Source organism: Taeniopygia guttata, chromosome 9 (genome assembly GCF_048771995.1).
Source record: "Taeniopygia guttata chromosome 9, bTaeGut7.mat, whole genome shotgun sequence".
Taxonomy (NCBI): domain Eukaryota; kingdom Metazoa; phylum Chordata; class Aves; order Passeriformes; family Estrildidae; genus Taeniopygia; species Taeniopygia guttata.
The window spans coordinates 17,992,762-18,010,547 of record NC_133034.1 but is presented as its reverse complement, the minus strand read 5'-3'; the positions used below and the strand labels follow the sequence as shown (position 1 = coordinate 18,010,547).

The 17,786-nt window shown below is 39.0% G+C and overlaps 1 protein-coding gene and 1 long non-coding RNA gene across 2 annotated transcripts in view; one reads left to right on the top strand and one right to left on the bottom strand.

Annotated features, from left to right (window-relative positions):
* The window catches only part of LOC140684693 (uncharacterized), a 115,992-nt gene that overhangs the window by 37,943 nt on the left and 60,263 nt on the right, over positions 1-17,786 (top strand). The window lies entirely within an intron of this gene.
* FETUB (fetuin B) lies at positions 5,496-16,019 on the bottom strand. The gene is made up of 7 exons (XM_004176800.6): positions 15,595-16,019; positions 11,144-11,254; positions 9,687-9,774; positions 8,990-9,156; positions 8,022-8,135; positions 7,015-7,098; positions 5,496-6,537 (listed from the first exon to the last, which is right to left on the bottom strand). Exons 1-7 carry the CDS (start codon positions 15,814-15,816, stop codon positions 6,121-6,123), a joined length of 1,203 nt encoding a protein of 400 aa, XP_004176848.5. The 5' UTR covers positions 15,817-16,019; the 3' UTR covers positions 5,496-6,120.

Genomic DNA, 17,786 nt, shown 5'->3' with positions numbered 1-17,786 from the left:
GACTGGCCTAATAGCTGTGTAATCTAGGTATGGCAAGAAGTTACGTAAAGCTGCCTTCACATTCTCAACCTGAGCAGTTTTATGTGCTTTTTTGGCTGTGGTAACCTTCATAGACTTCTCTATAGAATTGCTAGTAATTTTTCTTTTTGTATATAATAAAATAATGCAGTACCTAGTAAGATTTATACCTTTCAAGGATATTACAATATTCTCTCCTAAGCAGAAAGGATGAGATGTTGTCTCACTGTATTCAAAATCTTTTATTCAGGATAGTTTAAGACATTCTTAAAAGGCAGTAATTGCTTGTCAGGGGGTGACTGAAGATGGAATACAAAATTCAAACACTGAATAAGAAAATACAAAAATGCAAAGTGAGTCCAAAATGACAAGGTCAGACTCAGATGAGGAATTTTCCAAATCTAGGTTGATGTTAAGACTTGATTAGCTTCTCACAGAAAAGGTGCTGGCTGTATAATTGAGTTGGGGGCTGGAAGATAGATGTCTTTAAGATCCCTTCCAACTCAAAGCATTTTATGATTCTATGACTTGGATTTACATGCTTGACTGTGAAGGGTTTTAAATTATTTTTTCTTTTTTTGAGAAACCTTCAGAAATACAGTGAATAATCATCTTTAACAATTACCTAATTTAATTATTCTTTATTTTTAAAAATTCCATCTCAGCATGTCTGTTGTCTAAGAAATCATGTTTTAAAATGAACTGAGCTGAAGCAGTATATTTCATTTGTAGTTAGTTCAGGACACACTTAACAATTCTCTGGTAACAGATAAGCTAAATGGAGCATCTTAAAATATTAGAACCAGGGGCACTCAAAACCATCATGAGTAAGTTTAAAACGGTTAAAAATAGTCCTCTCACTTGTGGAACTTGTTGCCACAGAAAGATCTGGATGCAGATACTGTCACTGGGGGCAGAAATTGCTTAGAAAACTTTGTGGGCAGCAGGTCCTGACCTGGATACCAGAAGGACTCAGCAGAAGAGTGGCCTTTAATGTCCCTGGTAGAATGATTCTGGGTGCTGGAAAAGTACAAGGGGAATGCTTTGCAGAGAGGGGCAGGTCATAAGCTTCTTCTAACCACAATTGCCTTTTGCCACTGGGAGAGATGGATACCGGGCTGGATGTAGAACTGTTCTGATGAAATAGGGCATTTCCTTTGGCTTGTTTTATATTTTTCATTATAATTACTCAGAATCTCTTCCAGAAGATGGAAAAAAAAAGCAGTGAAATAAATGTTGTGTAAATAATCAAAGACATTTGAAATATATCCCATCAGTTAAAAATAAAGTTTCTGTTATTACTGTGTTCCGAATTGGACCCCAATTCATTTATTACAATACTTGTTAATTTTTTCAAATGGGCAGTGATACTGAAGAAAAGCATTGGATTAGGTGATTTATAACATAATTCCCTCAGCCGTCTGTTGTTTGCAGATTGTTCTTTTTTACCTCTTCTGTTCTGGGTTTTTCATTGTGACACTTACCATTTTTTTTAACCATAGCTTATGTATATTTTATGTGTGAAATTGAAACAGTATGAATAAACAGTGGAAAATGTGCAATTCCTGCAAAATTGACTGCAGAAGTAAAGTAAGATTCTGTTCCAACTCTAAAGGGTTTTGTCCTTGATTTCCTCAGAGAAGAAAGATTGGACCCTTTTATTAAAGCACAGCATTGACAAGAACTCCAGGCACAATAAGAAAAGTTAATTAAATATTGGTTGTATTTAAGTCAGAATAATGTATTTTTATCACTTCTCCTTCAGTTTGATATATTTTTAAAAACTTATTTTGTTTTTATATTTATTACTTTTAAGTTTTGTGTATTGCTTTTATGAAGCCATCTCTGTAAATAGTTTGCTGGTTAGAATAGAAATATTTATCCAAACATGGCATTTCTCTTGTGTAGTGTATCAAAACCTCATTTATGGCTTTTACTAAGGCTTGACTTGCAACAGTAAGAGGTGATCCACATTCAGAGTTTAAGGATATGGTAATAAACATCCATCCTAAACCTCTCCAGAGCACTGAGAGAGCACATCAAAGAGGCTTATCTTCCCCACTTGAAAAACAGTGTAAGAAATGCATAATAAATCTAGAGGGATAGGAAAAGGAGAGCTGACACATAAAGGAGATGATATGCAATAACCAATTCCTCCTTTCCTAAAGTACAGCTGTAATTATTTACAGCTATCCCTGGTTTCTTGGGACCACATCTGCTATGAGTAGACTGTTCTCTGCCTTCTGCAGGAGAGCTTCACACTCAGGCTGGTGTCACACATGGCACAGCTTGGTCACCTGTGCAGGCAGCAAAGCCTTTCCCATCTCATACTGTGCTGCTCTGCAGCCACCCCTGTTCCTACTCCCAAGCCAGAGCCCAGCTAACACAGACAAATGTGGCTTTAGCTGCTTAGAGGTGAGTTCTGGGCTGGCTTCTCTTTATTTTCAGTCTGAAATTCCCCAGAGCTTCAGGCCTTATTGGTCTTGATGCAAAAACCAAAAATGATTTGCAGTTCTTAGGGTGGCTCTGCATTTTACAGGAATGCCCCCAAGTAGGACAGAAAAATATGTAAATGTGACATGTCTTATTTTTATCTATTGGGTGTAAACAGGATGGCTCCAATGCAAATGCAGTGTTAGACAAATTTGCTTTGGTTATGCTTTTCAGAGCAGCAGCTCCAGCTCAAACTTCCCCTCTCTGCCTGCAGCTTATTTTTCTTTACCAGTCACCAGTTTTTTATCAAACTTGTAGAAGTTTCATCACCTTGTCTATCAAATTTCATTCAAAGAGACCATAAGTTCAAAAGCTATTTGGGGGAGAAGACTGTCAAACGAGCAGGTTGACAACGTAGTTACAAGAAGTCTTGTTGCTTAGCAGGGTGTCAGTATTCCTTGTCTTGTGTCTTGTCCTCAGTGTCTTTGGCTACAAATTGCTTTTCAGAAAAAAAAGCAGTCTAATTGTAAATTGATGAATGTAAGGATATGTTGGAAAACTGACCTTTTTGTAGAGAGGCTTGAGAGGCTGGGGGAAAAGGTGAGGTTGAGAATTTCATGTTAAGAATGGAGTCAGAGGGAGTTCATCTGAGTACATCTCAGATGCAGAAGCAAATACTTAACTATGAAGTGTGTGCAATAGGTTCTGAAGTCACACAAATAGAATTTATACTTAGTTTTTATTATAAAAACCTTGTTTTTAAAACCCATCTTAATAACTTTGATGTCTGGGTCTTGCTTTTAAAAATCTTCTGTTTCCTTTGAATATTACTGTTCCTGTTTTTGCATTCATGGTGCCTCAGATATATTCTGAGGTAAAGGCTTGAAAATATTGGATAAAAATGTCAACAGTTCTGGAAGTCATTGACCATCATTTATCTGTGCCTGAATAAAAAATGTTGTTCACATGAGATTGGAATGTTTGCTCAAACAAACATCAGACCACATTTTAGACCACATATTGCCCAGATAAGTTATTAATGAATGATATTATATCATAAGATCAATAAGTGTTGAAAAACAGTAAAACAAAATTGAAAAGTGAATTGCGAATTGTCTGCCCAAATCCATCTGCTTCTCATCTCCAACACTGGATGAAGGGCTTCATTGTGTCACTGGCCTGTTTTCTGCAGGACAAGGACCAGCAGCACATAACAGTCCAGAGTCCTGGAAGGAGGTGAGGAGCACTTGGGGTGTGGCTGGAGGGATGCAGGGTTGTTACTGCCCAGCTGCTTTGCTCACATTGGCTGGAAGCTGAGGCCAGGCCAGAATTCAGCACAACCTGGGTATGTTTTTAAGATGATCTCCTGTCTCTGAGAGTCACTGTGTGGAGACAAGCTGCCTGTGTGGGTGTGCTGGAGGGAGAATGCTGCAGTGCTGGCCCACTCACAGATTGGCATAAAGGTGCTGAATCAGCAGCAGATTTGAAGTCCTGATGAATAAATGCTACCAGCTGTTAATAATATCAATGCCATATGGAGTGCTGCAGTATCCAGGTATGTCCTGAGGACAAAGGAAACACAGAAACTATACAACTTCAGACTCTTTCTTGTAATTCAAAATTTAATCTTGGACATCAGTACCGGGACTCCATTATGGCAAACACTGGTGGTGGCCCAGGTGACACTGAAACTGGGTATGGACTCTGTGCTGGAATGGCCACAGCAAATAAAGGAAATGCTCATGACTCTGCACTGACCACTGGTGCTTTGCTGATCTGTGGTACAATTACTGCTCAAATAAACACCCCTCCTTCTGTTTATTTTTAAATCAGAGAAGTCTTTGAACCCAAATCCAAGTTAGGGAAATTATTGATTCAAATGTAATCTCTGAGCCTCATCTGCAAAACAGGCTACACAGTATCCAAATGGAATGCTCAAAACTGGGCATCCAGACTTTCCAGTTTCCCCTGCTTATGTTCACACCAACTCCACTCCGTTTGTCTTCACCCACTGTGGCTGTGCAATTTGCTGTTATAATGAGCCATAGTCAAGAAAAAGAACTGAGTGGAATGGGGTATTCGTGGCTGTAACTAGCAGTTAATGAAGCTGATTTCTTCCCCAGTACTCCTATAGGGGAAGTATCTGGTTGTGTATGTTGATAAAAGTCTCAGTAGTGTCATTAAACTGATGGAGCCCCAGTGAGAATAGAATCGACATGCAAACAGTTAATAAAAAGGACTGTGCAGCAGAAGTGAGAAGTGTGGTGATTAACTGAAAAGAGGAGCAGACCCAGTGTTGTGACAATCCCTAAAGTGTGACAGGCTGCTGCCCCAGTGCTCTGTTCCCTGACTCACTGAAGGCAGCCCTGGGTGTGAGGGCATGGAGCAGTGCCTGGGATCCCAGATTTGGGCATATGGCAGATCAGCAGCTCCTGTCCAGGAAAGAACACACTGGTTGTGTTAGAGAAACCCGAGCTGGCAAAGGTGAAATTTCCTGAGGGAAAAACAAAATGCTGTAATTCGATGACTTGATAAAAAAGGGAATGCTGACACAGCCTAGAGCTCCTACTGCAATAAGAATTAGTTAGAATTTGAATTTTAGGATTTTTCAAGAACTATCTGATTTTGAAAGTTTTTCTACTCTGAAATGAATTAAACCAAAATATATTAAACTTTCTCATAATGTGGGATTGAAATGGAATTATTTTTGGCTCAGTTAATATGTTTCACACATCAGTTCTTAGCTTATTTTAATCTTTGAAGCAATTAAATTACTTCTTTATCTCAAATTTGTTTGTAAGATTTTTGCAGACTGAAAATGCAAATATAGTTTCTGTGAATATAATGCCACACATTTCAATATTATTTTGGCCCCACTCAAATACAATAATACTTTATATTTTATTTATAATAATAAAATAATATATTTTAATCAACTTGCATAATGCCAGGATACTTTGAAAAAAACATAGTATTTTGTTGTAAGGCTCTTTAAATGTAGAACTTTTCCAGGATCTCTGGGGATGATACAGTATCATAAAAGCTTCAGAAACAATATTTTATTGATTTTGTTTTGAAAAAATGGTCTTACAGATCTGGTGGCAACTGGAAAAAGGCTTTATGGTTTCATACAAACCCCTTAGTTATTGCACATATCAGTGTACTCCTGGCCACAGATGACATTTCTTTCCTATGTTCATTCTTTTTCTTCTTGTCTTCTCATTTATTTATGTTTGTTTTTGTCAGTACAATTACCATGTCTGACTTCAGTGAAATCGATTTTTCTTGGCTGCAGGCTGTCGAGTGTCCCTGTGGCTTTTATTATAAAGCAGTTAATATGACCTATCTCAAGAAAGAATTAGGCTGTTTTTTAAATCATTGTTTTTCCTGCACAGCAGCATCACTAGAGCATAACAATCTCAATAGCCTGGATTTGATTCTTCACCTGATGGGGTGAATTTCAGAATTAAAAGCCAAATAGTTTTGTTGGAAAATGCCTCTGTTAAATTTCTTTTCCTAATCTTTTCCCGTGTTTTCGTAAAAGTGAGAATGCCAAAGATGAAGACTGTAACAAACTATTTATTTATTTGAAGGTGTTACACAAGTTTAAAACCATGTTGCCATTTTGCTGTTATTTTGTTGCAGATAGTTGAGGTGCTTTGGTGCTGGCTAGACTGTGGTAGGCTTTCTAGTTATCAGAGGGTGGAGGATGCCTTCTGTCTGCTTTGCTTCTCCTGGACATGAATCTGTCAGAGAAGGCTCTTCAGGAAAAGGAAGAATAATGGGTCCAGTGACTGGTTTGGTTAAATCTGGTTTGTTTACTTGAGTCTTTTCTCCATCACACCTGTGGGTAGATCCTACAGCCTTAGGAGGAGCTGGCTTTCCATCTTTATGTTCATTTTGACTTTCTCTTAGGCTATGGAAAGTGATGTCCTCATTTGAAGGGGGTAGAATTTTAACCCAGCCCACTGTTTTTTCCAGGTGTGGGGAAAAGGGATTGGCATCTGAAGGGGAAGCCTGTTGATCCTGCATGGATTTTCCAGGTGTCTGATTAGCTTCCTTGTTTTCCTCTTCAGTGGCAGGATCCTAAATAACAAGGAATAAACATTATCTAAATTAAGCAGTTCCAAATTACTTCAGATATGAAGATTACCCTTCAAACTAAGGATCTGCTGCATCTCTAGTCCTCCAAGGCCAGCTACAGAACAGAAGCTAAAAGGATAAATGGATGTAACTACTTCTTCTGCCAGTTGTGATGAGTGCATGAAACTTGGGTAACTACAGTAATATCCACTTGCATTCTCTCTGTGATTTGCAATCTCATTGTAGGGCATTCTGAACACATTCTGCAGGATTGTCTCTATACTCACTCTATTGCCTTTTTATCCATCCAACAACAGTCCGTTTTATCATAAGAGAGATTTCCTGATCTGGCCTTATCACTTTCTTGAAGCACATCTTTGTGAATAATAAATCTTAAAAATGGCTAGGCTTTCAAAAGTTCAATACTTGTTTTCTAAGGGAGTATTACTCTTGCAATATTAAGATTAGATTAAGAAATACCTGCTGACTGAAGATTTCACAGGATATTGTGACAAACTCTTCCTCATGACTGTTTACTACAGAGCCTTTGCAGAAACCGATTTTCTGTAAGAAGAAAGTACAAGCATTTTTTCACATGGAGCCCTGATACTAAGCTCCTATCTTGTAAAATAAGTGATTATGAAAGGCTGAATAGTTATAGCTTTTAAGTGTATTTATAGGGATAAACAGCTTGGGCAAATTTTTATTTTGGGATTGGCAACCTCACAAAGGCAGGCAGTGTTTTGACAAAGGCCTTGTGTTTGCAAAGGAGGGTTAGGTAACACAATAGCAAAACTAAGCTGGCCAAACTACAACAGCTTGCTTACGTTCTCCTGCAGCAGAATATCTCTATGCAGGCAAGCTGTGTGTAGAACATAATATAAATTTCCACACAGAACCAATTTCACGCTGTACTAGTGAAAGGAACTGTGACAAAAATGTTGTTTCTGGTAATTGTGTATAGGTATATACATCTATAGGTATCATGGCTTATAAGTATCATGGCTTGGATCTCACTTAAGATGGGGCTTGAATTGTTATCTCTTGACAACATGCCCATTTAGTCTTCCAGTTTATCTTAAAATTTCATCCCTTAGTTCCTAAATGTTTCCCTTAGCTGACCTGATTGTAGTATGAATATAGTCTTCATGCATTGTTTGTGATTTATTGTCTGTGTCTGTTTCTTTGGGAGAAATCCTTTAGACTCGTTCAGTTTTGTAAGGTGATTGCTACTCCACCTTTTTCTAAATGGTATTTTTTTGTTTTCTTTGCTTATGGACTTCTGGTAAGAATTCAGAACTTTTGCTGAAATGTTTCTCTATTCTAAAGCAGTCTGTAGACTTGCAAGGCACTATAGAGCTATGATCCATAAAAAGATGACTGTGGATTTGGGTTCTTGTCTGCAAAGAGCCAAGGAGATAAATACTAAATATTTGAGGAATCATAGTATCTGGAAAACTGGTGTTTATACAAGGAAATGTACTTACAGCTACTTCTGGTGGAAGTGGCTCACACATTGAGATGTCAGCAACCGTGTCATCTTTGGAGCAAGATGTCTCCTGAATTAAAAACTCCACAAAATGTGCAGGACCAATGACCCACTGTAAATGAGAGGCCAGTGGCAATTAGAACTTGTGCATGTGTCAGGAAGAATAAAGAATTTCTACTGAGCTTGAAATTTATTAAAAACGTCTGCTATGGAAGGAACAGGTAATACTTGGGCATTACTGTTAGTTGTGTTACAGTGATTTTTTTTTTTTTTTTTTTTTTTTTTTTTTTTTTTTTTTGCCAGTACTGCCTTATTGCCTGGTCATTTTTTACTTCTTGTACATGCACAATCTTAATAACTCATGGATTGGTGTAGTGGAAATGGGTTTACATTTTGTCATAAATTATCATCCACATAGAACTACATAGCCAAAGACCCTCTTCAGTGTCTTGTTGACAATTTCTGGTTGTTTTAATGAACAAAATCATTTTACTCTTTCTGAAGTTTGGGTTAGAAAATTGAAGTGATTAAACAGTATATTGTAGTAATATCTGACAGTTTAGATAAAGAAGAAAAACTTTGCTATCTATACATACTGAATTTTAGAGAGACTAGATAATACTGTGGTAAACAAAGAGGATTTAGCCATGAGATCATGAGCTCTCTGTTAGTCTAAAATTAGTTCTAAACCATGCTTATATTCATTCAGTGAATTACAGGTATGTATTGGAAGGTATGACTGTGCTTTATTAAGTACTTTCTATTAAGGGAATTGTGAATTCATGGTGGTGGAAGAAGAAAGAGTTAACAGTGAAGCTTTTCTGGACTTTGGAAGTAAGTCCATGTCTTGACTTCTGCATTTCTTTTTGCAAGAAATGGAATCAGAGTCTTGGATCACGAAGATCAGGAGTATTCTCAATAAAGGATTCTTGAGGGCTCAACCAAGTCAGATGAGCCTTGGATTACCTGCATTGAAGCTCTTGTGACATTGAGGACTGAGAAGTAATGAGTTTGTTCACTCTGTCCATTGAACTTTGCAAGGCTTCGGACAGCAGCCTCCAAGTATTCAGGCTTAGTTGGAGAATCATCAACTGGGCAGTCAGGACACACTGACCAAATATATTTGCCTGGAACTTTTTATTCAAACACAACAATGTCATTAGAGAAGGCATAACCGTAAAAGCATGTTGACAGTGTAGGTCACTGTAAATGCATCTGTGTCCCCAACCCTGCCCACTTGTCCTCCACTCCTCTGGAGTAAGAATATGTGGTTTGCATCCCTCAATAATTTTGAATCTTTATGTATTTACAGACCCATAAAAATGTTGCAGCAGAGGCAGACACCAAAGGAAAAATTCAACCTATTGACAGTGGGCTTGCTGTTTTTCCTTGCCTTTCACAAACCCACAAAAATGGTTTTTGGTTCAGAGGGTAAAAGCCCATATAGAGGCTCTGCTGAGTGTCCCAGAGGTTAAAACAGTTATTACTGAACTCTTTTGAGCTGCATTACCTCCCTGGCCCTATGATCACTGACTTGAGAAAATCAGGGCAGCTGAAGCTAATGAAGATACTGCAATGTCATAATTACATTTAAAATTTAAAGTAATGCTATTTGGCAAAGAATTCTTCCAGTTCTCGTATAAAGAGTATGTTAAAGACATACCTGGTTGTAAAGTGCACTCATAAGTATTCAGATGAGCAATATTTCTTGCCTGATTAATATAGATAATTGCTTTGCATTGACCGTAAACCTAAAGCAATATGAACATTTAGAAACAATTAATATTTTGCCCTTTACTGATCATCTAGTACCTAGACAGGAGTGGTACATTTTCCTCTTGCAATTATGGAATTCTTTTCAATACAAAAGTTTTGTTAATACTCAAATGACAATGAAGCACATTTCTAGGTATCTCGTTTAAAAATAAAAGGCCAGCTCATCCCCTGGTGTGATTCTGAGCTATAGAGATGCAGTGCTTGACTGCTGGGTGGCCTGCCCAGGGCCACTCTTCTGGCAGCTGAGAAGTGCCCAAGTGTCACAGAGTGCTCCTGGGTCTCTGTCCTGGGCTGGGTCTATGACTGGAACTCAGAGAGTTTAAACCCAGAGATAATTCAGAGTGCCTGGATTCAGTTACCTGTCTTCCACATTCCCCCTTTTCCCTATAATCATAGGGAGAGTGGTAGGAAGGACCATAAATCAGTTTTGTGGCATAGTAGGGTCATTCTTGCACACCAAAAACTCTTGCATTATGGCAAAAAAAAAGTACTAGCCTGGTAATATCCATTGTGCTTTTATATTTAAGAGTGGAAAGTATATTCTCTGAGAGCTTCTTAGATAGTCCTACATGTGTGCTCAAGGCCTCTGGACATGCATTTCTTGGCTTCACTGAAGCCATATAAAACATATAGGCTTTGTGCCCTTTTTCTGCTGAAAACACTCTAATGAGAAGGGAGTATAATTTTTTTTTTCTAGTTTTTCATTAAAGAGTTAAAATTGATTTGCCTTAGAAGCAGTCAAGGAAAATTTACTCATAACTTTATATATATATGAGCCTTGTTTCTTGTCATTCTTCATTTTCTAAGCATTTTTTTTTCAGTTTTTCAGAGCAGTTTTGGTCACCTGTAGCAACAGTCTTGGACCACTTTCTATCTTTGCAGCTTATCTTGGTGAGCTTTCTTTTTTCTCCTATTTCAGTGCAATTTTTGCAAAGTTGTCAGAATAAAAGTGGAATTAAACTAAACCAAAAATCACATGTTATATAAAAGTGTGTTTCTTTTATTCCCTCCTTGACAGACTGTCTTTAAAATAAACTCTTATAGGGTTGCTGTAAAAAGTAAACCATTATTCTAAATAGTGTCCTAGCATGGCTATTTAGTTTGGTCTCTTTATTAGCTCTGGTCAAAAATTTTCTTTTAATTTCCACGTTTTAAAATAAATCTTACCAGTATATAAACTGATTAGAAGGTATATAGTAAAATTGTGGAAGTTATAAAATGGCCTTTGCTTTTTTTCTGAGCTTTGTTGCCTGCTAAAAATGCAAGTGTAGGGGTTTTGCAGTCATCAGTAGTAACTGAGTAACTCATCATATGTGAGATTAAATAGAAAAATAAGATCCTTACAGTTGAATGAGCTGGTCTGGTGTTACAGTTCTTCCATAACTTTTTGCTGAGTACATGGCACTCAGTATCTACTACATCCAAGATGAGATAGAACACAGAACCAGTGATCTCCTGGAAACAAGAAACAAAATGGTCACATCCCAGTTTTGTATCAAACAAAGTAGGGACTCATAAAAAGGAGAGATGAAGAAATGGAAAACACACAGGTGGAATGCAGATATCCTGAAAACTGAACACTCTCTGTGACAAAAGTGGCAAATCAGGTGAAATTCAGGTCCTGTTAGAACAGGCTTGGTCATGCAGCTAGCCAGCTTTGTATAAAGAACAGTCCTTTGGTCAGTTTAATTCTTCTGATTCTGGTACCAACCAGAACCCAAGAATAAAGACTAAACATGTTGATGTTTTCACTTTCAACTGCATTTTATTATCAGATCTGAAAGGTAGGTTATTTTGCCTGAAATAAGAATGAGATTGTAAATACCACAACTAATAGAAAACTGCTAACATGGAACATTCCCAGCAGGTATTAGAAAGAGAAATATCTTATTTCTTAGGGCAGTGTCTTCTTCAAGTGTGTATGCTTTACACTTGCTGTTAAGAGGCAAAGGCTGCATTGACAGAGAAGCTTAAACATTCTCTCAGCTGTCAGGGAGTCCTGTGAGAGACTTTGCAGAGTCACATGGATGTCTCAGACTCACTTAAAGCTTCAGTCCAGCTCTGGACTGTACTTCAGTCCAGAAACCTTTATTCAGTTCACTGCAGCACAAAGAAATTCAGGCTCATCTTTCCAGGCAAGAAGTACAAGGAGGGACTAAAAATACAGCTCTGCATATCTGGTGCTTACATCGTGTAGTGCAGGAAGATGAGATGCTGCATGGTGCAGCTCCTCATTCTGCTTCCACTGTAGACTCGGGTAAGCACCTTTCCAGCATATTTATCAAGGATACAGCTTAGTTGGATCATGTTTTATTTATATCCTTAGTGGAAAGCTGGAAAGAGGGCAGCTGTCATTTATACAACCTAAAGAACTTAGATGTGAGAGTTAGCTGCGTGTTTAGACTGAGATTATGTCTTTGCTGCAGGGGGAGAAAAACCAAAACTGAATGACAGCAGTGTTCATTCATCCCTGCTTGATTTCATTCGTTTGTGGAGAAAACTCTAAATGGGGCAACAGTCTTGTGGAAGTCTGGGGCCGATATCTGTATCATTTTGGCTTTAGTTTTGGCCTCTGTTTAACAGTGACTAAATGTCAGTCCATAGGGCCTATGAAGCTGGAGTACTGTTTGGGTTTTTGGTCTTCATACTGCTTAGAAAACCACTAAGCGATGTCTGCTCTGGAGTTCTGAGCAGATTGAGAGATACAAACTATTCTGATCACACCTATAGAGATCTGAGGGATGGGGATTTTATTTGAGCTCTACCATGTATACTAGTAATATTAAACCTTTAAATATGAAAGGGCAAAACTAAAATAAATATAAAGAATTATTAAATTGTTTTGTTACCATTGTCTCTTAGTTCTTTTCTTACATATGGAACTTCTCACACTTTCTACTATTTTTTGTATTTTCATATTATCTTTTTTTCCTAAGTGTTCTATAAAGTGATCTGGTAATACCTTACACTGAGATCTCAGGGCTTGCTTACACTAATCCTGAGGTTTAATTTGAAGGCTGTGGAAAGATCAAAAGTTATTTTGACAAAGAGTGACACTGAGGTGCAGCAGTGCTCGTTGTGCAGTGGCACAGCAATATTCCCACACCTGGCTGCAGAGATCCTTCTGTGGAAGGGACTAATCATACTTTTCTTGATTATGATCCATTATTACATACAAGATATCTAAACACCATGATGATAATTCTCTTTAATATGATAGCTAATACAGCTTAAATCAGTGAACACAAAGTAAGATCAGTCAAAAAGTAATTGCTATTTGCTGAAAATGTGTTTTGGAGTAGTGCAGCATTTGGTACAAGTTTGTAACTTTAAATATGACTTCTATAGGAAAAAAGCCATCACTAAGACTATCCACATGAAGAAGAAATAGCCAAGAAAAATGTGCATCTTTAAGGAGTCTTATATTTGGAATTAGTGACTTGAGCTTTCAAACTGGCTGTTAAGGTATTCCAGAGGCAAAAGCACGCAAATAACTCATTAAAGAAATGTTCTTATAATCAAATGTGTTTGGTGTTAGATGGGTTTCCTCAGCTGAATCATGAATATTGATTATAAAGAGGCGTGATCTTAAAAACAGTAAATACATCCTAGGGCAGACCATATTGTATTTCTTGTTGCCTATAGGTCTCTTGTATAATACCAGCTCTAATAAGCAGATAAGTTTATTACAAAATCTACACATCTTTTGGTCTACCTGCTTTTGTATGTATCATTCTCCCCAAGGGAAAGGATAATTTGGAGCTTATTCAGAACTCAGCAGATCACTGAAGATTTAATAATCCTTATTTTAATTTTCATTACAAGACTGTTATGCAAAAGCCTTTTGATATCTGCTTAGTATTGAATAAAAAGTTGTATATCTTTCCATTGCCAAAGAGATCCCTTCCTCAGCACTGCAGGTGCCAGGCTGCAATGTGTGCTGGGCACTGGGTGCCAGAGGAGATGTGGCAGCAGCGTGACCTGGTGCAAGGGAAAGAAATAAAATATTTTGGCATGTTTTTTGTAATTTTGGTTAAGTGCCTGTCAGTGAAGCTAATCATGAGTATCTTGTATGAAAGCAAGCTCTGTCCTACTTGCATATAAGTTAATAGCAGATGGCTCATTAGTTTCAATTAGAGTAAAGCTGAACCACAGGTTGCTTAAGGGCAGATTTGAATTTGAAGTAACTTTGAAAATATTTTTATCCTCAGTACTGCTTAAGAAAGTGAGAAGAAGGACCACTGACTTGTGCACAGGGAAAAAAAAAGCTTCTTAATTTTTTTGAGAGGAATGGGAGGTGGCATAAGGCTGTTACTGTCCATGAACCCCTTGACATTGCTGACTGCTCCTTATGTACTCAGTCCCAGCAGCAGCAGCCATGGGACAAAAGGCTTAGAATGTCTAGTTTGTTATTGCAATGTCTTGAAACACCTTATTTACTGGATACAATAATAGATGAAAAAAAAAAAGAAAATAATAAAATTAAATAAATAAATCAAACCCCCAGATGAACAAAGTATGCTTGCTCTAAAGCAGTAAGTTGTCTTTAGGAAATGGAGTGACAGACAAATCACAACCAAGGATCAAAAATCTCCAGTGTTGAGATATCTTTGGCTCAGGTGAAGGGCGAAGTAGGGAGAGGACTGGGGTGGTTTGCAGCGTGTCTGCCCCCACCATGCTGCACTCTAGAGTGGTCATAGGGGGCTCTAATTATTATCAGTAGGAAATAACCCCAGGAAGGGGTCTGAGTACCAAACTCCATGAAATAACCCCAGGAAGGGGTCTGAGCACCTAGCTCCCTGCTTGGTGATGTGGATTCTGGGCCAGCTCACCTGCATCATGCGGAAAAATTCTGAAGAGACCTGATCCAGTTGCTCAGTGGGCACATTCTGTCACCTGGGCAAGGCAGTATAGAGACCATAGTGCAAAACACAGCAGAGCATCTTTAGCTGTGAGATCTCGGGTTGCTGGAGTCCACAGTGTGTCTGCAGGAGCCATGTCCTTGTAAGAGCAGCAGGAAGAAATGTCATATTCTTGCTAGCACAGGTCTAAGCACCTGGCAATGAGCCTAGTTTTCTTTAGAGTTCAGAACTGAGCCTTTCAGGTAAGCTTATGGGAAGTGACCAGTCATTGCAGGGAATGCCAGCAGCAGGTTTCCATAGTGCCTAATCTGCTGCAGGCCCTTGTGAATTCATTTCAGGCTGTCCCTAGTTAGTGCCAATAGATTCAGTTCTTGTAGCAAAAAATTGTCATAAATTAAGTACACACAGAGAAATACGATACTTGAGGAAATGGGAGTGATATTCTGTAGGTATTTCCAGTGCATTTTTTGCCCTTGAACTGGTTTCAGGTTTCTTCTGGAGAATGAGTCATCTTTTAGAGGTCTGTGAAGGAATTCCTTGGTCCCAAGCAGGATGTGTTTACACCTGTTAGTGCTCATATCTTTTGTGCAAAACACACTATGACTTACTAGCCTTTGCACTCCAACTGCTCAAGGCAGTGGGAGGAAGGTGTAAAATGAAATTAAATCAGAGTAGTGGTGTTTCATATCAAATTTGAACTGATGCCTGGAGCAATTCCAAGGGCCTGCAGCAGAGAGTCATGACTGAGATTTGCTCTCTAATTGCCCACAGTGTGATGAAATTGTTTCTAGTCTGTGCATAAAGTTGACATGGCCTCTGGAGTCCTGTGAATAGAGCTTTGCATTTGCCTTTGGAAATATTTCTTCATTCAAATAGATATTTCTGAGAAATAGACACAGGGAGGAACATATATTGGGCAAGAGGGTGACTTACCTGCGGCTGTTCTAGGGCACTGACGATTCTGTAGAGGCTGAGTACGTAGCCCTCTTCTCGGTCAGCATTGATCTGGCGGAGAGCCACGTCTGCAGCCTCCTCCACTGCGGGGTCATTGCAGCGGGGGCAGAGCAGGGCAGCCCCTGCTCCTTGGCCAGGAGGGGCAGCAGTGCAGGAGCAAAGCACCTGTATGCCAAAGAGCATCCAAGCAAGCCAAACCATTCTGCTTAGAGAGCCAGGGCTGCAGAGGAGGGTGGTCAGTCAGGACAGAGGGGCTGAGACCTGAGTGAGATAACAGACCTTTATAGTGGAGCTGTGTCTCTTTATAAACTTGTGCCTCCTTTTTATTGCATATTGACCATCACCTTTAAACCTACAGCTGCAACAGTAAACACTAAGTCAATGATTACAAGGTTTTACAGAAGTGTTGTTGCTCCCTCTGAGACCAGACAACACTTTTTCCTTCTGGCTTTCCATCTCTAAATTTGACTTCACTGGGCAGATCATGCAATTTTGACCTCATGGCAAGGAATAAGAATACACACACGAATCTGCTTCCTTAAGAAACCAGATTTGTATGTGCAGAACAGGCCTGGCTCCAATTCTGTTCGGTCAGTGATCCAGTTCTTCTGCCAAAAAAAATGAAGACAAAGGTCTCAGTAATTTGAATAGAAAATGGATAAATGCCACAAGGTTGACTGATTTTGCGCTTTGTATTTGTTAAGTGACAATTTTAAACCATTACATTGACTCTATTATATGCAGTCAGTTTGGTTGTGATAGAAAGCTCAGTTTGGATTCATGCTGTGAGCATTTCTACTCATCTGGATACCTACAGTTGAATGCTACCCCTTAGCCTTGGAGGCATTGACACCCCTCAAAGGTCATGGCAAATTCTTCCCGGAGAAACTTCAGTGTGAAATGACAGCAGTGTGCCTTGTGAATAACCTGTCAGGAACTCCATGATGGAGACAAGGGGGAATAGCTTTACAAGTAGCTTCTATCTTGAAGATCTGGAGAAGGGGTAAGGACCATTACTTAGGGAGGATCCCAGTTCAGTGTCACTGGTTTTCTACTAAGGGGCAATTCTGCAGCATTTCACCTTGAAGGATATCAGAAGCTGGGTCACCAGGTCCCTGGCTCTCATTTTTTGTCATGGGACTCTGTGATTGCACCTTTCTACTGGAGGACACCAAGTACCTTTAAGTTTGAAAGTTCTATTGAATGAGGAAGAAAAAGTGCAAGTGAAGGACATAATTGTCTCTTCAATACTACTATGATATTTGGAGTAGTTAAAGATTTCTACATTGCCACTCTTTTTTACTGGCTGTGTAAAGAATCTTAGCCCAGAAGTATTTAAACCATCTGGGAGACAGCAGAATATGTCCCAGGGAATGTCCATAAAAATCTGGGATAATAGATACAGCCAAAAGGCCTGCAACAGAACTGGAGCTGAAACTCTTCTAAGAAGACTTTGTTTGGTGGAAAAGCCCGATAGCAGGACAGAAGGGACACATGGCTGCTGGAGTGAGCCCCTCACGTGTCAGGTGAGGGATAATGCACAGACTGTGTCCCAGAGGGGTGGGATACAAGGGGTGAATGTTGGGATACAAGGGGTGAATGTTGGGATACAAGGGGTGAATGCTGAGAAACACTGCTGTAGCCATAGTACAGGAACTGCAGCAGCAGCAATGCAGACTCGCTCCCATTGTTCCTTGTGCCTGGGGATGCTTCCCCTGCGGCTAAAGGATAATAACTCATTTTCTTTATCCTTACAGTGCATGGCATTTCTATGGAGATGGGTGCCAGTTAGTACTGGCTGTATTGGTGCTTCTTATAATAGGGGATTGTTATATCCCTGACTCTGTTCTTTGTACTCTTCCTCTGCCTGGAAAGGAAAAATTTCTCTGTTGAAGTAGCTGACCTCAAAACATGGACACAGCTGGGAAATCCAAGCATGTTCAGCCAAAGCAGCACATGAAGTACATGAGCTTTTGTGAAACAGCTTCTGAAAAAGCTGAAAAACATTGTTAGCCAGCAATGCAGACCTGGCAAAACTCTTCATGCTACATTTCAAGGGAGGAGACATTTGTATTTCATGTACCACCATTTCATATGTCTCATTTCCCAGAGAATCAATTGTTAAGTAGTGAATCTGTTAGTAAGGCCCAGGTGCATGAAAATGGGGCTAT